General features: G+C 45.9%; 2 protein-coding genes across 2 annotated transcripts; one reads left to right on the top strand and one right to left on the bottom strand.

Moving 5' to 3' along the window:
• Positions 1–1,909: 1,909 nt before the first annotated feature.
• On the bottom strand, positions 1,910–2,720 carry EV420DRAFT_1650637 (uncharacterized protein; the record flags this gene model as incomplete). The annotated part of the gene is made up of 3 exons (XM_060478481.1): positions 1,910–2,283; positions 2,334–2,609; positions 2,669–2,720. The coding sequence occupies 3 exons, from the start codon at positions 2,718–2,720 to the stop codon at positions 1,910–1,912; spliced, it is 702 nt and encodes a 233-aa protein (XP_060323490.1).
• Positions 2,721–5,206: 2,486 nt separating this feature from the next.
• EV420DRAFT_1486063 (uncharacterized protein) lies at positions 5,207–7,123 on the top strand (the record flags this gene model as incomplete). The annotated part of the gene is made up of 10 exons (XM_060470341.1): positions 5,207–5,226; positions 5,247–5,310; positions 5,596–5,690; positions 5,909–5,983; positions 6,009–6,110; positions 6,199–6,244; positions 6,405–6,434; positions 6,502–6,532; positions 6,780–6,833; positions 6,885–7,123. The coding sequence occupies 10 exons, from the start codon at positions 5,207–5,209 to the stop codon at positions 7,121–7,123; spliced, it is 756 nt and encodes a 251-aa protein (XP_060323489.1).
• Between the last annotated feature and the right edge of the window lie 6,328 nt (positions 7,124–13,451).

The following is a 13,451-nucleotide window of genomic DNA, read 5'->3' as shown; positions in this document are numbered from 1 at the left end:
TCCTAGTCTATCGGATTTCCTCTTTACTGATCAAGGCACCCAGGGCTTGGCCAAGACCCCCTTCGCTCCGATAGCGGTCACTCCCAGCCGTATTGTCGATCAGTGTGTGTTATTTTTACTTTGTTCTGTCGGTCCCGATTTTCCTCCGTACATCTCTATTACAGATACGGCATCAACAGCACCTGGTTCTCAGTTCTGCCGATGTCGTCGTTTCCTTCAAGCATGGAAAGATGATGAATGCGGTGTATCACCCAATGCACCCTTCTGTATGGATTCTCTATGACATTTCCTCAACTTGGCGGCTAGTTTACGCCGACACACAGGGACAAACAGACAAAGAATCCCAACCGTTCCTCGTACCTCTTTCGTAAAGACGGTCATGATCTTTTCTTCTCATTCCCCATCTACTATGTACTTACGATTCATGCAGCTACCCATCTGTTAATGTTTTCTTTCGCTCGTCTGTTGGAAGCACCTGCCTTAAATTTAACAGCTCACGTACGAGCTCCCTTAAGATTGACGCGATACTCCTTCGAGGCGAGGTAGGGTTTTCTTCCTTTATTCTTTCTACTTTCCTGATAGAACATGATTTCTTTTTAGGTTGAGTGTATCGCACCTGCCCGTCTTTGCCGTCCTCTGGAAAGTAAACTTGACAGGGTGTTTTTCTACTAACTAATTGTTGTATTGCCAAGGTCTCGCTTCACATGTCATTTAAAAATTCCTCTGCTAAGACTAGAACTGTACAGTTTCGAGACGAAGTTATGGTACCTCACGATATGTTCCATTTTCCTGACAGAACGTGTTTGGTTCCTGGCCAAGCGCATCGAACCCAAATGAGCTCCCGTAGCGAACGAGTATTCCCAATTATTACCCTTCCCATGTGAACTGACTATTTTCGTACGTAGAATTGATTCACTGATCATCCAACTCTAGGTAGGTAGAAAATCAGGCATATTATACGACAAAGGAATCTACAGTTCCACGCGCAGTGGACGATTTCATGTTTTTTTGATCAATGGAGGAGAGGCTATATTCTCCGACAATGCAATCACAGTGACGGTACGAGTGATATTATTCACTTGTCTTTCTCTAATTCCCGGATGTCAGAGTATCGTCAACAGCAAAAAGGGTTAATATCAGCCCTGAGAAGGCATATGGACCCTGGAAACAGATACGTACACGATAGTATGTTTTGCCCGTTATACTCGCACATCAGATAAAGAAATTATACCCTCTCAAGTATAAGCATAAACTCCTCGGGTTTTTGTTGAGATTCGAGCACGGGAGGGAACGAAAATGAGCAACTCGTTTATACCTAGTATGTCGACGTGGTGGTAAACGGTAAAGAAAAGAAGACTTCGGGTACGGTAAGTAACGGGTTCGGAGCCGGTTGATTCCGACGGCTCGTACAGCCACAGTAACTCTAATAGTTTTATCTCTCGCAAACGCGTCACGCAAATGTACTCAACGTGAGTCAATACAACCGAATCATCACTCTTGAATTCCAGAGTGAATGGTAGGTCGCCTGGTCAAAGTATGAAGTTATTTTCTGACAATGTGCTCTCCGAAATCTCAATATCTCTAGATCTTCTGGTGTTTTCTCTGAGTCTCTCAGTTTCGAACCATCCGAAGCGGTGAGTTTCTTATATAATTCGTCTCGACTGGAAAATAATCCAACAATAATCCAACGTTGCATAGGTTACGGACACGTCATGCTAGGCGTGCTTGAGCTGGAGTCCAGCTCGAATCTGCTTGGGTGGGACTTAGGTTGCAAACAAGAAAATCTCGGAGGATTTCCTTATGAAAAAGTAAGTTCAGATATATCTTTTCTGACGACGCTACTGATAAGAAAGAAAGCTAAAATTTCATGAAAATTACATCATAACACCTTCCAAACACCTTCCGACATTCAATGAGATCTCGCATAGAAGCGACTTTGGTCCACCTCATGATTCCTGTCCTCCTCACCTCGCATACGACCAACATCATTCATCGAGTACTGGCGCTGATAATATCTTTCTCTTTCCACCGTGGTGCCGTCATGCAAGTATCGAGGTTGGTAGTCCTGCAGCTGATCTCTTGGCTGGTATTGCCCTCCTGCTGCGAAGGACGTGCTAGTGGGTGTCAACGAAGGATTGATTTGAGGGTAAGGATTGGTGTTTGGCGAGCTGTTTCGACGGGAATACTGATCCGCGACAGTGCCTGTATGGCATCGATAGTGTCGGAACATATTGGACTTGACGTTGAATTCTTTCCCGCATCCAGGGAATGAGCATCGGTACGCTTCATGTGTAGCTGTTAATACCAGATGCATGAAAGGCTGATAGACTCACGCGTAGCGCCGGTGTGGGTGTTGATATGGACATTCAAGCTACTGGGTCTGAGGAATCGCTTGTTGCAAACCGTGCAGATATGTTTTTTGCTCTCCTCGTCGTCCTCACCTGATGACTGCAGGCGAGGAAGCGATGGAAAGGACTCAGGATATAGATTAGTCTCCTTACGCATGGGCATGCGTGTTGGCTGAGGAAGTACATATGGATGAGACGGAACGAGCGTTGGAGGTACACTGCCTTTCACGTGAACTTCAGGTGAAACGTGTAGCATGTGCTCTGCAAGATAAACACCATTACATTAGTATGGAAGACTATGAATACTGATATCGACTTACCTGGGAACATTTCATGGATACTGGGGAGAGAGACGTTCGCGTTATCAGCCATTCGTAACTGGGTTCTGTGGCTGGAAGCATAAGCATCATCTGGTTATGTACTGGTTTATTACCTTCAGAATCAGCAGCCGCTGCAAGTACGGAACGATGTGCCGATGGCAAGCATGTTCTTCCATCCAGTGTGCGTGAGGAATTCTTCATTTTTCTGTTTTCATCAGTTTGAACACTGTGTAACCATCACAAACTCATCCTTTCGCAATGTCTTATTCACCACTACGCCTCCCACGGCTATACCACAATCACGGCTTCCAGAATCTCCTGATTATCCTTCATTGTCTGCGGAATGCCTTGCACGGCAGTTTTCCGGCAAGAAGACCCCTTTTGGTCTCCTGGTTAGGACTTTCTAACCCTGTCGCTCATATTCTTTCATTTTCGTGTGATTTCGACGATTCCGTAACAGATTCAAGTTCTTTTATAGCAAATGGCACGTCACTGACAATCTCGCTACGACGGTCTGCAACCATCCTTACACAACCAAGATTTTCTTCCTGTTTTCGGAGTGAGATGTGCGCTATCCGTCGGAAGATCCCACAACACGATGCTTCACTATCGTGTTCGCGGCATGTAACCCAGGAGGAAAGTTACGGTTTATGGAAGTTGAGAATTCCACTTGGATGGAAAACGGTGAATCGTGGTGATCCTTTGATTATTTATACCATCATTCCCTGTTCGAGTCTATGATACATACTGGCTATTTAATTGCATACTCACAGGGGCCAACTACGCTAGGTATAATCAGCACTCTCCACTGGTCACCTTGCTAAATATACCTTTAAGGCCGACGTGTTTGCACCTTGGGGAACTGCCGGCATCCGCGGATTCTGTAGATATCTGTTCCATCTTCAGCGGACGTGAGACTAGCACCGGAAATCGGCAGAATTTTCTATTTCCGTAGGATGCAGTCGAACATCACAAAAGGATCGCAAAGTAATCAAGCAGCTACGTACCCTCTATTCAGTTCGTCCAGCTGCCGGAAAGGATGACAGCAACAATGGAATACATGTGAAGTAGAATGGTGTACGAGATACCAGAGCCCAGAAACTTATATGAGGGTACCATTGTCGAAGCTCCAAGTGTGTTGGTAGCCCAGACAGAAAATCATTTGATATACAGGAGCGGAATAAAGGGCAAATCAAGTTACGTACACGTTTTTTTTCATCTGATCTCGTCCCGTTGTACCCGGTGATTGTTGCATTTACGGTATATCCCAATTCAACTAGCATTACAGGTACAGCACCAGTACGCGCCCGGTAGGTCCTTCCCTTGAAAGCGAGGAGGTATATAATCGTTGATTGTCGGGCAAATCTTAGTCTTCATATCTTATTCCGACAGGCATTATTTGGAACTCTTTTCATTGCGTCTCTATTCTTCCCTGTCCATTGTCCTTCTTGTTCTCGAAGGGGAGAAACTGATTCCCGATACCGGGATCAAAGGCACCAACTGTTCAAGTACGGTACACACGCAGGACGATGTCCCCGGTTTTCAATTCTCCGTTCTCAATACGTGTCCTAGCGTTCCTTCTCAAGACTTCTTATACAGCCGGTTCCAAGCTCGGGCGCAGGGTATAGTTATGTGTGTATAGTCTTGGACCCAGCGGTTTCACCATGACCCGGCATAATGACAGCATTGAAATTTGACAGGCACATCAGATGTCGCAGCCGATGACATGGGTTGGTAATTTCCTGAGTACCCTCTAGGCGAAGTATTTGGGACGGTTCTGTTGAAACAGTCATTTATTCTCTTATTTGTTCATGCAGAGACTTTTCACTGTTCTTCAAGGACGTGATAGAGTATGTAAAAGGGAAGGATTATTGTTGCACTCTACCGACGCATGCAGGTAAAGCTACACCACACTCAAAAAAACTTAGTGCGGACAGTCCAGTCTGTTCATAGAAATCTCTAGCTGGATATTGACTACGTTTGGGAATATTCAGGTACAATCCTACAATGTACCTTTCCCATATTCCAGCGCTGATATCTTTACAAACAGGATTGTAACTTCTTTTCCATTTCGCGCTTGTACAGATGTCAGTTATTCCTATACAGCAGCACTCGCTCTCCTCAAGGGAAGTCCAGATTATTATGGCCGACTATGTCCCAGCAAAACGGCTCGGATCTCTCACATTCTTATAAATGCCCGCTTGTGATGCCGCCATATCATAATTGTGACAGCTTTAAGGGGAAAACTCATTGGTGAACCTATGATATTCTTGTAGATGCGGGAAAGTTCCAGAAATCTGGCTCTGGTATGTAGGCGTTCTTATCGATGGGCAGTCAATCAGGCTCACTGATGGCCGTAGTGATGACTTCCATCTATGCCGCTGCAATCCCCTTCCTTATGCCAGACCCAAGAGACTAGACCCTATCTCTTTTTTCATGTTCTATAGAGATGGTTCGAGGTGTTCGCTGTCGTAAACACAGAACATCTCAATATCGATACGAGTCTCATAACAAAGGTATGATTGAAGGACATCCTGCATGTCTGGTACCGCCATACCGTGTGCCGACTGCACGATAGTCTGAAGGCTCGGCTTTCTTACAAGGAGCAAATGAATGTGTGCCCCACCCAGACTCTACTTCAGGTAAGCTATATGTCAACACTGGATGAAACAAGATGAACGTGACATACTGCATTGTAGTTGCATGCCCAAAGAATAACTCGCATGCATACCATGCGATAGGTCAGGACCCCTGATTAACCCCCAAAAGGTTAGGGCAGAAATTCTGTCATTTTCGAAAATTTGTCCGGACTTTCGTTGATGTCCAGACCCCAAATTTGGTCCGGATTTTGCGCACAACCTACCCTTCGGACCAAATTTGTCTGGATTTTTGTCCCAACATTACAGAAATTCTGCCTAACGCTGTAGCAAAAAGCAGGCAAAGTACACCTAATTTACTATCATCTATTTGCCAATGAAAACAATGACGAAGTCTTTAAAGAACCTTACAGAAGACAATTAACGTGCGCACGATAGGGTCCTGCCGACAAGCCGAACTGTGACTTGTCCGGATTTAGACACCTTGCTACGCAGCCACCCATTGTCCAGATAACACCCTAACATTACAGCTCGAAACGGTAAATTTGTCCGGATTTTCGCCCCGACCATTGGGGGAATAATCAGGGGTCCTGATAGGTCCTTATTGAAGGAAAATGTCAATGGGTGCTTACTAGCCCATTAGGTTCGAAGATGATAGGCCTGTCGAGACAGCATATGTCGTCTGTATTAATGGCGGCTGCACGTTCTTTTCGCCCAGGTGATTGAATGATTACCGCTTTAAGGTTAGCCTTTACGGAGGTCCAATTGCGTCCTATGGATACAGACAGCCTTTTCCTATCGACTGTCAGTCGCTCTGCTATGCGTAAAGAGGAGAAATCCGGGCGGTAAGGCTTCCGCCGCTCAGATCTGAGATCTCACACGGGTAGTAGTACAGGGATAACAGCTTCGATGCTTGGATTATTCATGTCCTAGTCGATCAGAGAAAGAAGAATCATTAAGCAAGTTCTATCGGTATCAGGTACATATCTGCCATGATCGTGGATCGGATCTCATACTCACGGTTCAATACTTATCCCCACAAGATAAGCCTAGACCTTAGTATCATGTCGATCGGATCTGGCAGCCCGAATGAAGGGCATGATCTGCCTACTGCTAAACCTTCCAAATAAACATTCTAGCCCGCACCTCAGGCGAGTATTAACACATTCGTGAGTCTGTTTTTTTTTTGAGTTGATCTTTTTGCGGCTTGAGAAAATTTGAACCCGTTGTGTCAAGTATAACTGCGGTGAAGCCGCCAGATACTCTGGTTCGTGCCTCCAATTCTATCACACAGCCATGTTGTTTCAGTCATGATTGCGGCAGAGTTCACGCCATACATGGCATGGATTCAGTCACTTTGATGGATGCAGAGCCTTCCATTGTTGTGATGCTATCATATCGTCAATGTTGATTCACTTGTGAACTTTGGACGTCCCTCGTACCACTCACCTCTGCAAAGATCTCAGAGGCCCCGTTCACTGAGTTTATCCAGGGCTTTTTCGTCCTTATTTCAGGCATCTACCTCAAAGGCCTGTTGCAACGATGTCACCTCCATGACTGTGGAGTTCGTGAGTCCAGTACCTATCGCGTCGCACTTCTATGTCGCTAAACGGTTCTAGGAAAAGTTCCATCTTGTGTTAATAAGATAGTATTCTCGCCCTTCGAGATTATTCTCATTACAACAGTGAACAGCAAGCACTGGCTCAAATGGAAGATGTGGCGAGCTCATCTCGATAGCGCTTATGTCGCGAACCTCTTCGACTTCCAGGGTCGCATCGGGACAACTTTTGAATCCAAAAGTGTTACCAATAATAACGGTTGGCGTTTACTTCACCGTATGAACGCTCTCACGTCCTGATTCATCCATAGATATACTTTTGAAGTTTCACGGACTCCTTCTGTATCTTATCATGGGCACTTCAGGTGAGTAAGATGTATTTCCTCTCACCAATGCATCCGATCGCTGACATTCATTACTTTCTGCGCACTCATCACGTCGATGTAATAACATCGGAGCAATGTCGAATACTATGATCGTCCAATGTACGTCGTACTTGATTATTGCTCAATTTCCTTTACTTTCTCATGTCCACTGAACGGACGCGCGCAGGAAACTGACGGGATTTTCTAGTCTTTCTAATATTCGGGAAGAGACGCATCCCGTTTACAGGGTTGGGGTACCAAAAGGCAATATTAACCAGCGGTAAGAGGTACAATGCCTAACAGACAGCCTAGCGAGGTTGGTTTGGCCAAATTGCCGGAACAGCTTTGTCTCTCTTGTTCAAAAAATTGTTACCGTTCACTGTTCTTGATATTGTCGAAAGAAGAGTCAGCGACTGAATCCTGAGGAACATTGCTTTTCTCTCTCATGAAGGACTCGACGGCCATACAATCGTGCTTCATTGATAAGTGGTGTTCATAGATGGGATTGCACGCATTCGTATCTGATCCTGAATCCTCGGCGTGATGCAGGGGTTCGGTAGCAAGATAGGGCACATAGAGTAGAAGACCCGCATGTCGGATATCATTTGCAGGCTGTTGATGTAGTTTTGACGGCTGTACTGATATCGTCGTCCTATTTTTGAGGTTAAAAGGGGTCGCCGCACATATTCAGAAGTTGTGCAACTCCGTGTCGGAAACAGGACATAGACTACAGGCGCTGCTATTCCTTCCTAGACCATGTTTGCTGTTGGCGGTACATTCGCTTCTCAGACCGCAAAAGATCAGTGATATACCACAATCTTTGGCCTAGTTACACCTTCTTTCCCGTTATCAAACCCAAAATAAAAGCATCGTCCACACACAGCTACCACGCGGAATCGAACGGCGACCATCCGAGCAAGTTCCCTTTTCGAGCACGTTATCAGAGAGGGCCGATCTCCCATTGATCTGCTGAAGGAGTCCTGCCAAGATTGAAGAGAGACACAATCCACCGCCTTCGAAAGCTGTAAGGGAGAATGGAAAGATGACACGAAACGTTGTCTCACATCGAAGGTGGATTGCACTTGTCACGTCGTACGTCGCGCGATGATCAAGGAGGTTAACATTACTAGGAGCGAGCACCGACGTGACTGCACCCCAATCTGCCGACGACGGAACCAGGCCATCAGCGTGTCATCGAGGAATTGTTAGTATACAATGGAAGAATGGAGAATTTCTCGTGAAGTGTGAAGAAGTTGTAATCAGATCTCAAAAACATCCAAGGGGAAAGAACGTCCTTATGAAATGGGTACCAGAAAAAGAACCTGAAAGAGGTGTATCTGCACCGCCGTCTTTCGTTTTGAAGGATTATTTGCATATGAACCTTTATGCGGGTGGGCATGAGAACGAAGGGACGGGGGAGTAGGCTTAGGATTACCGTGGAGAATTTCATTCATCTGATCTTGGCTCGATGCCACAAAAACGAAGATATGCCCTGCGGGATTCGGTTTCTGGATCAATAGTACCACGCGAAGTCGAATGTCCATCGTCCTAATCGAAGCTGTGGAACCTCCACTCAGAGAAAAAGTGCTTCTCTTACCATTGGAGCCGAGATTACCGAGCAATGAGAAATGGGACCGGCCGCGTATCATGGCACAAAAGCTGCCCTATATATGATAAGGTGACGATATAAGAGACAATAACTCACTGTGAGTAAACTGCTAAAGGAGAATCCTCGCCAGTCCTCCAAAGGTGTACATGAACTTGATAACGGGAATATCATCCTCTGCTGAGAACCCGTCACTCCTATGAACGAGCAGAGTCTATTATAGTCGAGAATTTAAGAAAGAAAGGAGAATTGTTATAGTAGAACTTCGTTAGTCTACTGATCCTGCAATCAGAAACCTGACAACAGCCATAATGAAGACGGAGCGCTTCCAAGACAAAGGCGAGTACCCTCTGAACTATTGACTTCCAAGCGGTGGACCTGCACCAGAGATTTCAGAGAGCGAAACGAACATGTCAAGCGGAATATGGCAGCAGAGAATAGACCAGTGGTCGACTCCGGTTAGGTATTAGGACCGGCTTGCCATCCTGTGTTTTCGGGAGGCTGCATCGACTTGGGACCAGAGACATGTCGTGATCAAGATCGAGGGTTCGAGAGAACAAGTGGATCGGCAGTGCCGATGACGACACAAGAGGGATCTGCATCTAATCTATGTCAGCGGACAAAAAGCAGGCTTATGTGTAAGGCCTCGCCGTGACCAGAAACCCACCAACGCTCTTCATCCGTCTCCGAATCCTCGTCGCTCAGACCTCAGACCGACTGCGCCCAGTTCATGCTGCGTTCGCCATCAAGCATGCAGAGCGAGAGCGTATATTGTTGACCCAGGCCAGCGAGAATCAGCTCAGTGCGACCGAAGCATGACAGTGCAGAGAAAGGCCATCAAAATTTGAAATTACAGATATCGGCAATTAACGCTTCGGGACCGACCGGCTACTCAAGTACTTACTCCACCATCGACGCTGCCACGTTACCTACACCAAGCCGACCGTGCCGTGTTGTACTACCTACGCATATACGCTAGTCAGGCTCCCGGCAATGAACCCCCAGAGTTGAGTATGGAAGAGTACAGAATTACAGCGGTTTGCATACAGCTTGACAGTAGCATGTGTTTTGCACGAGAGAAGAAAGTAATTTGGACTTGGTCATAAACCATGGTTTATGGACTTGAAGACGCGTTTATGGCTGGTTTATGGCTATTTCGGCGATCTCGGAGGTCCTTTTGCGTGCTTGAAGTCCCCAAAAAACGGTTTATGACCAAGTCCGAGCCTTCTTTCATCATCCACGAAAATGCCCCTGACTGTCAAGCTGTATGCAAACAGCTGTAACGTGACCGCCGTTTTACCACCTGAACCCCACACGAAAAATTTGAAATTTCACAAGCAAAAGGTTGACAATGACTCAAAATCGCCAGTTGGGGGAGTCGAACCTTCCAGCTGGTGCAGCTATTCAATCAGTGTCATGGCGTAGCCTTCCCTCCAATATACGATAGAAAACTGGAGCACAAGAATAAGAGTAAAACACGAAGAATTACAGTTCCGGGATGGGTAAGCTCGGAATTAAATTCGAACGGCCTGTTTGTACAGATCGATTTATTAATAAACGAGAATGATAATATCAAGATTACCTAGGGTTACACAAGGAACCATGATCCCCCGCTGAATAGAGGCCTGACCTCACGGGAATAAACCTGGAACAACCCACATTTTGTGCAGGCAGTTGCTGTAGTGGCCCCGCCTGCTATTAGGGTGAGTAGTTGGATAATACAGTTTTTGCCGTAGTTCAGAAGGGTCGGAGGTTCGAATCCATACACGAACGAGGTACCAAATTTATCTGACGACCTTCAGTCAAATCTGGAATACTCGTTCTATAATAATTCCCTAGAGACGCTACAATGATCTCAGGGATGAAATCTCTTCTTGGTAGTAGGATGAAGTTTATGAGAACGAGTTGATTTGATCTACGGCGGTGCTGTTCCTACTTGGCTTTAAAGACGCTTCGAGTTCTCAAAGCGAAGAAAAGACACAGACGCTAATAAGATTCCGCTACCCTCACTACACCGTGTCTTCTTTCGCAGACTGGGATCGAATTGATACTACAACATGCAACAGTGTTATTTCCATGTGAACTTTCCCTGTACACATACAGCTCAATACACGGTGGGTTAAGACAGGAACAGATCCAAAAAATCACGAGGCTTCCGACAATGCTACAGTGCGGAATCGAACCGCCATGATCTTCGCCAAGAAATCGACTGAGCATCCATTAATCTATGGTAGCTTAAAAAGCGGACTGAATTCCCTGCGTAGAATAAGAAAATTTCGATGTATGAGAAAGAGAGCACTGCACGACGACCAGTAGGCTGATGATCTCTCCTCGTTGCGCAGGATGCCTTCTTTACGGCGAGCGAGCTCTCCTGAAACAAACCAGTTATTCAAAGATTTGAAAATAGTAAAGTGACAGACCTCGCCAAAAAGTATGTCATATATTTCTCCTGCAGTACAACCCCGTCGGACTCGAACCGAAGCTTGGGATCCAGCCGTCCCGCTGATCTACGGTGGTGTATTGATTAGATGAAAAAACGAGAAAAAAGCCTGGTCAGTGGTGTTACCTCGTCTATGAGCTGACCCATGGAATCGAACCATGCGCAGCCTGCCTCATACGCCCTTGATCCATTTTGACGTGAGAAGTCAGACTCTAGAGCGGAGGATGTCCAATAAGGAAAGCGGTTCATTATTCTCTGAAGGAAAGGTACCACCGCGAGGATAACACGTGACAGGCACGAAAAAAGCGTTGCTGGTTCGACAGTAAACAAGCCCAGGGAATCGAACCACTGCATTCCTAGACGTTCTCCCGATCGTCTATGATGTCTTGGAGTTGTAGTTGTTAAGGCAGTATTTCCTATTCTAACCTTGCAAGTTCAACATCGGTGGCAAAGGAGCATTCCGTTGTGCCCTCATCGTTGTCTGCGACGAACTCGAGGAAGTATGGATTTGACGACGACGTACTGCTCGTTGACTGTATTCGTGTCGGAACAGCAACGGGGTGAACTTTCTGAGAAGTGTCGAGAACGATGAGCTCGCGTTGTTCTAGAATGTCCAACAAACTTCTCTAGTTCTAACAGCCTTAGTTTGGAGCGCCGGTGTTATTGTTCGCACACTCCTAGTGGCTTAGCTGTTCCACGGTCATCGCAGTCCATCAACGCTGATCGAGAAGCACATCCACTGTGATAAGTCATGTTCATGAAGACACTGTTCTTGCTCGAGGCTAGTCTGTAGTTTCGACATCATGTACCGTGGGTGTGTCGAAGCTTCTGGAGGATTATACGGTCTGTGAGAGGATGGTTCTGTTGACAAATTTTTACAACTTGGATGGCCTGTGTTTCATCGTTTTCGTAGTCCTCAATGCAGGAATTTCTTGAAGTATACTATTATGCGACTTCCAAGAAGAGCTCGTAGTATAAGGGAAGGTAGTGATGGCTAGGGCACGAATCGAGGAATACTTTGAATGCAAGGACGCAAGAGCGAGTGACGAGAATGAGGAAATAGGCACCGTCTTATCTCCAGGGATGTTACGATTCGTTAGTCATAGCGGAATGTTTAAGTACGACCAGTTCAGAACCTACAAAATGAATATACGAGGTAAATGGCAAAAAGAATAGTAAGAATCAAGATACGGATTTCAGCTGTATGGAAAGCGGTGATAGAAATAGAAGACAATGGTAGGAAATTAGGCGAAGAGGAATAGCAGTGGTACATGAGAGCAAAGCAGAGAAAGCGATAGCAAATGATGGTCACAAATTGGGAGAAATTCACAGCGCAAGGACGCGCGAAGCAAGAATCGCAGTTGGTTATGGGTCCTGAGGACAAGGAACTAGTGAGCGGTAGGGAAATAGAGAGTGGAAGGAGAATTACGGTGACTGGCTTGGATCCAGGTCGCTTACTTGAATGGGCACCCTGGAGCATGTTCACCCCTCCATCCGCAGTGACAGCATTGTGGGGCGTTAGGTCTCGGTCTGGAATGCATGAACATTGGCGAGTCGGACAATGGCGACTGCAACGTTTTGTTCGGCACTTGACAGCCGCATGGATGGTAATCCTTGCGGAAGGGCGTCAAGGAGAATGACGATGAAGTGCACATGCTGAATTGTGAAATAAGAGGATGAGAGGGGGGTATTGATTTAGATGCAAAGCAAGGATTGAATGAGGATATGTTCGGAGAAAGAGGTTCGCTTTATATTAGGTTCTAGGGTATCTATGTTTGGTACTAGTATCAAGGAAATACAATGTGTGGCGCCTCACACAAGATATCGGGCTTGGCTAAATTGAGATCTCTGAGAGACCGATGATGTCGCGAAAAGTTACAAGTACAGAGAAATATTCCAGTCTAACTGGCCGTGTATGTGTTCGATCTGGGCGGCAACGAAGATACTTCCAGAGCATTGGCTCAAACAATACCAAGAGTTTCGGTACGAATTACGGAGTAGGCAGAAAAAAGAAACTGAATTAGAGGAGAAACGCCAAGGATATCTGTAGGCGGTTGGCTGTCATATATGTCACAATTTATCATACGCGCGTTAGTGAAAGGCTTGGATGTTGGGCGTGGCATTAGTATTATGAACAGATAGCCAACCTTTTGCAACGGACCGAAAGGTCGTGCCAAGTCAAGAATAGAAAAGAAAAAAAAGCCAAAGCAACCTGAG

The sequence above is a fragment of the Desarmillaria tabescens genome (assembly GCF_030435595.1).
Source record: "Desarmillaria tabescens strain CCBAS 213 chromosome Unknown EV420scaffold_79, whole genome shotgun sequence".
Classification (NCBI taxonomy): domain Eukaryota; kingdom Fungi; phylum Basidiomycota; class Agaricomycetes; order Agaricales; family Physalacriaceae; genus Desarmillaria; species Desarmillaria tabescens.
Note: the sequence above shows the minus strand (reverse complement) of the source record. Positions and strands in the feature narration are given on the sequence as shown.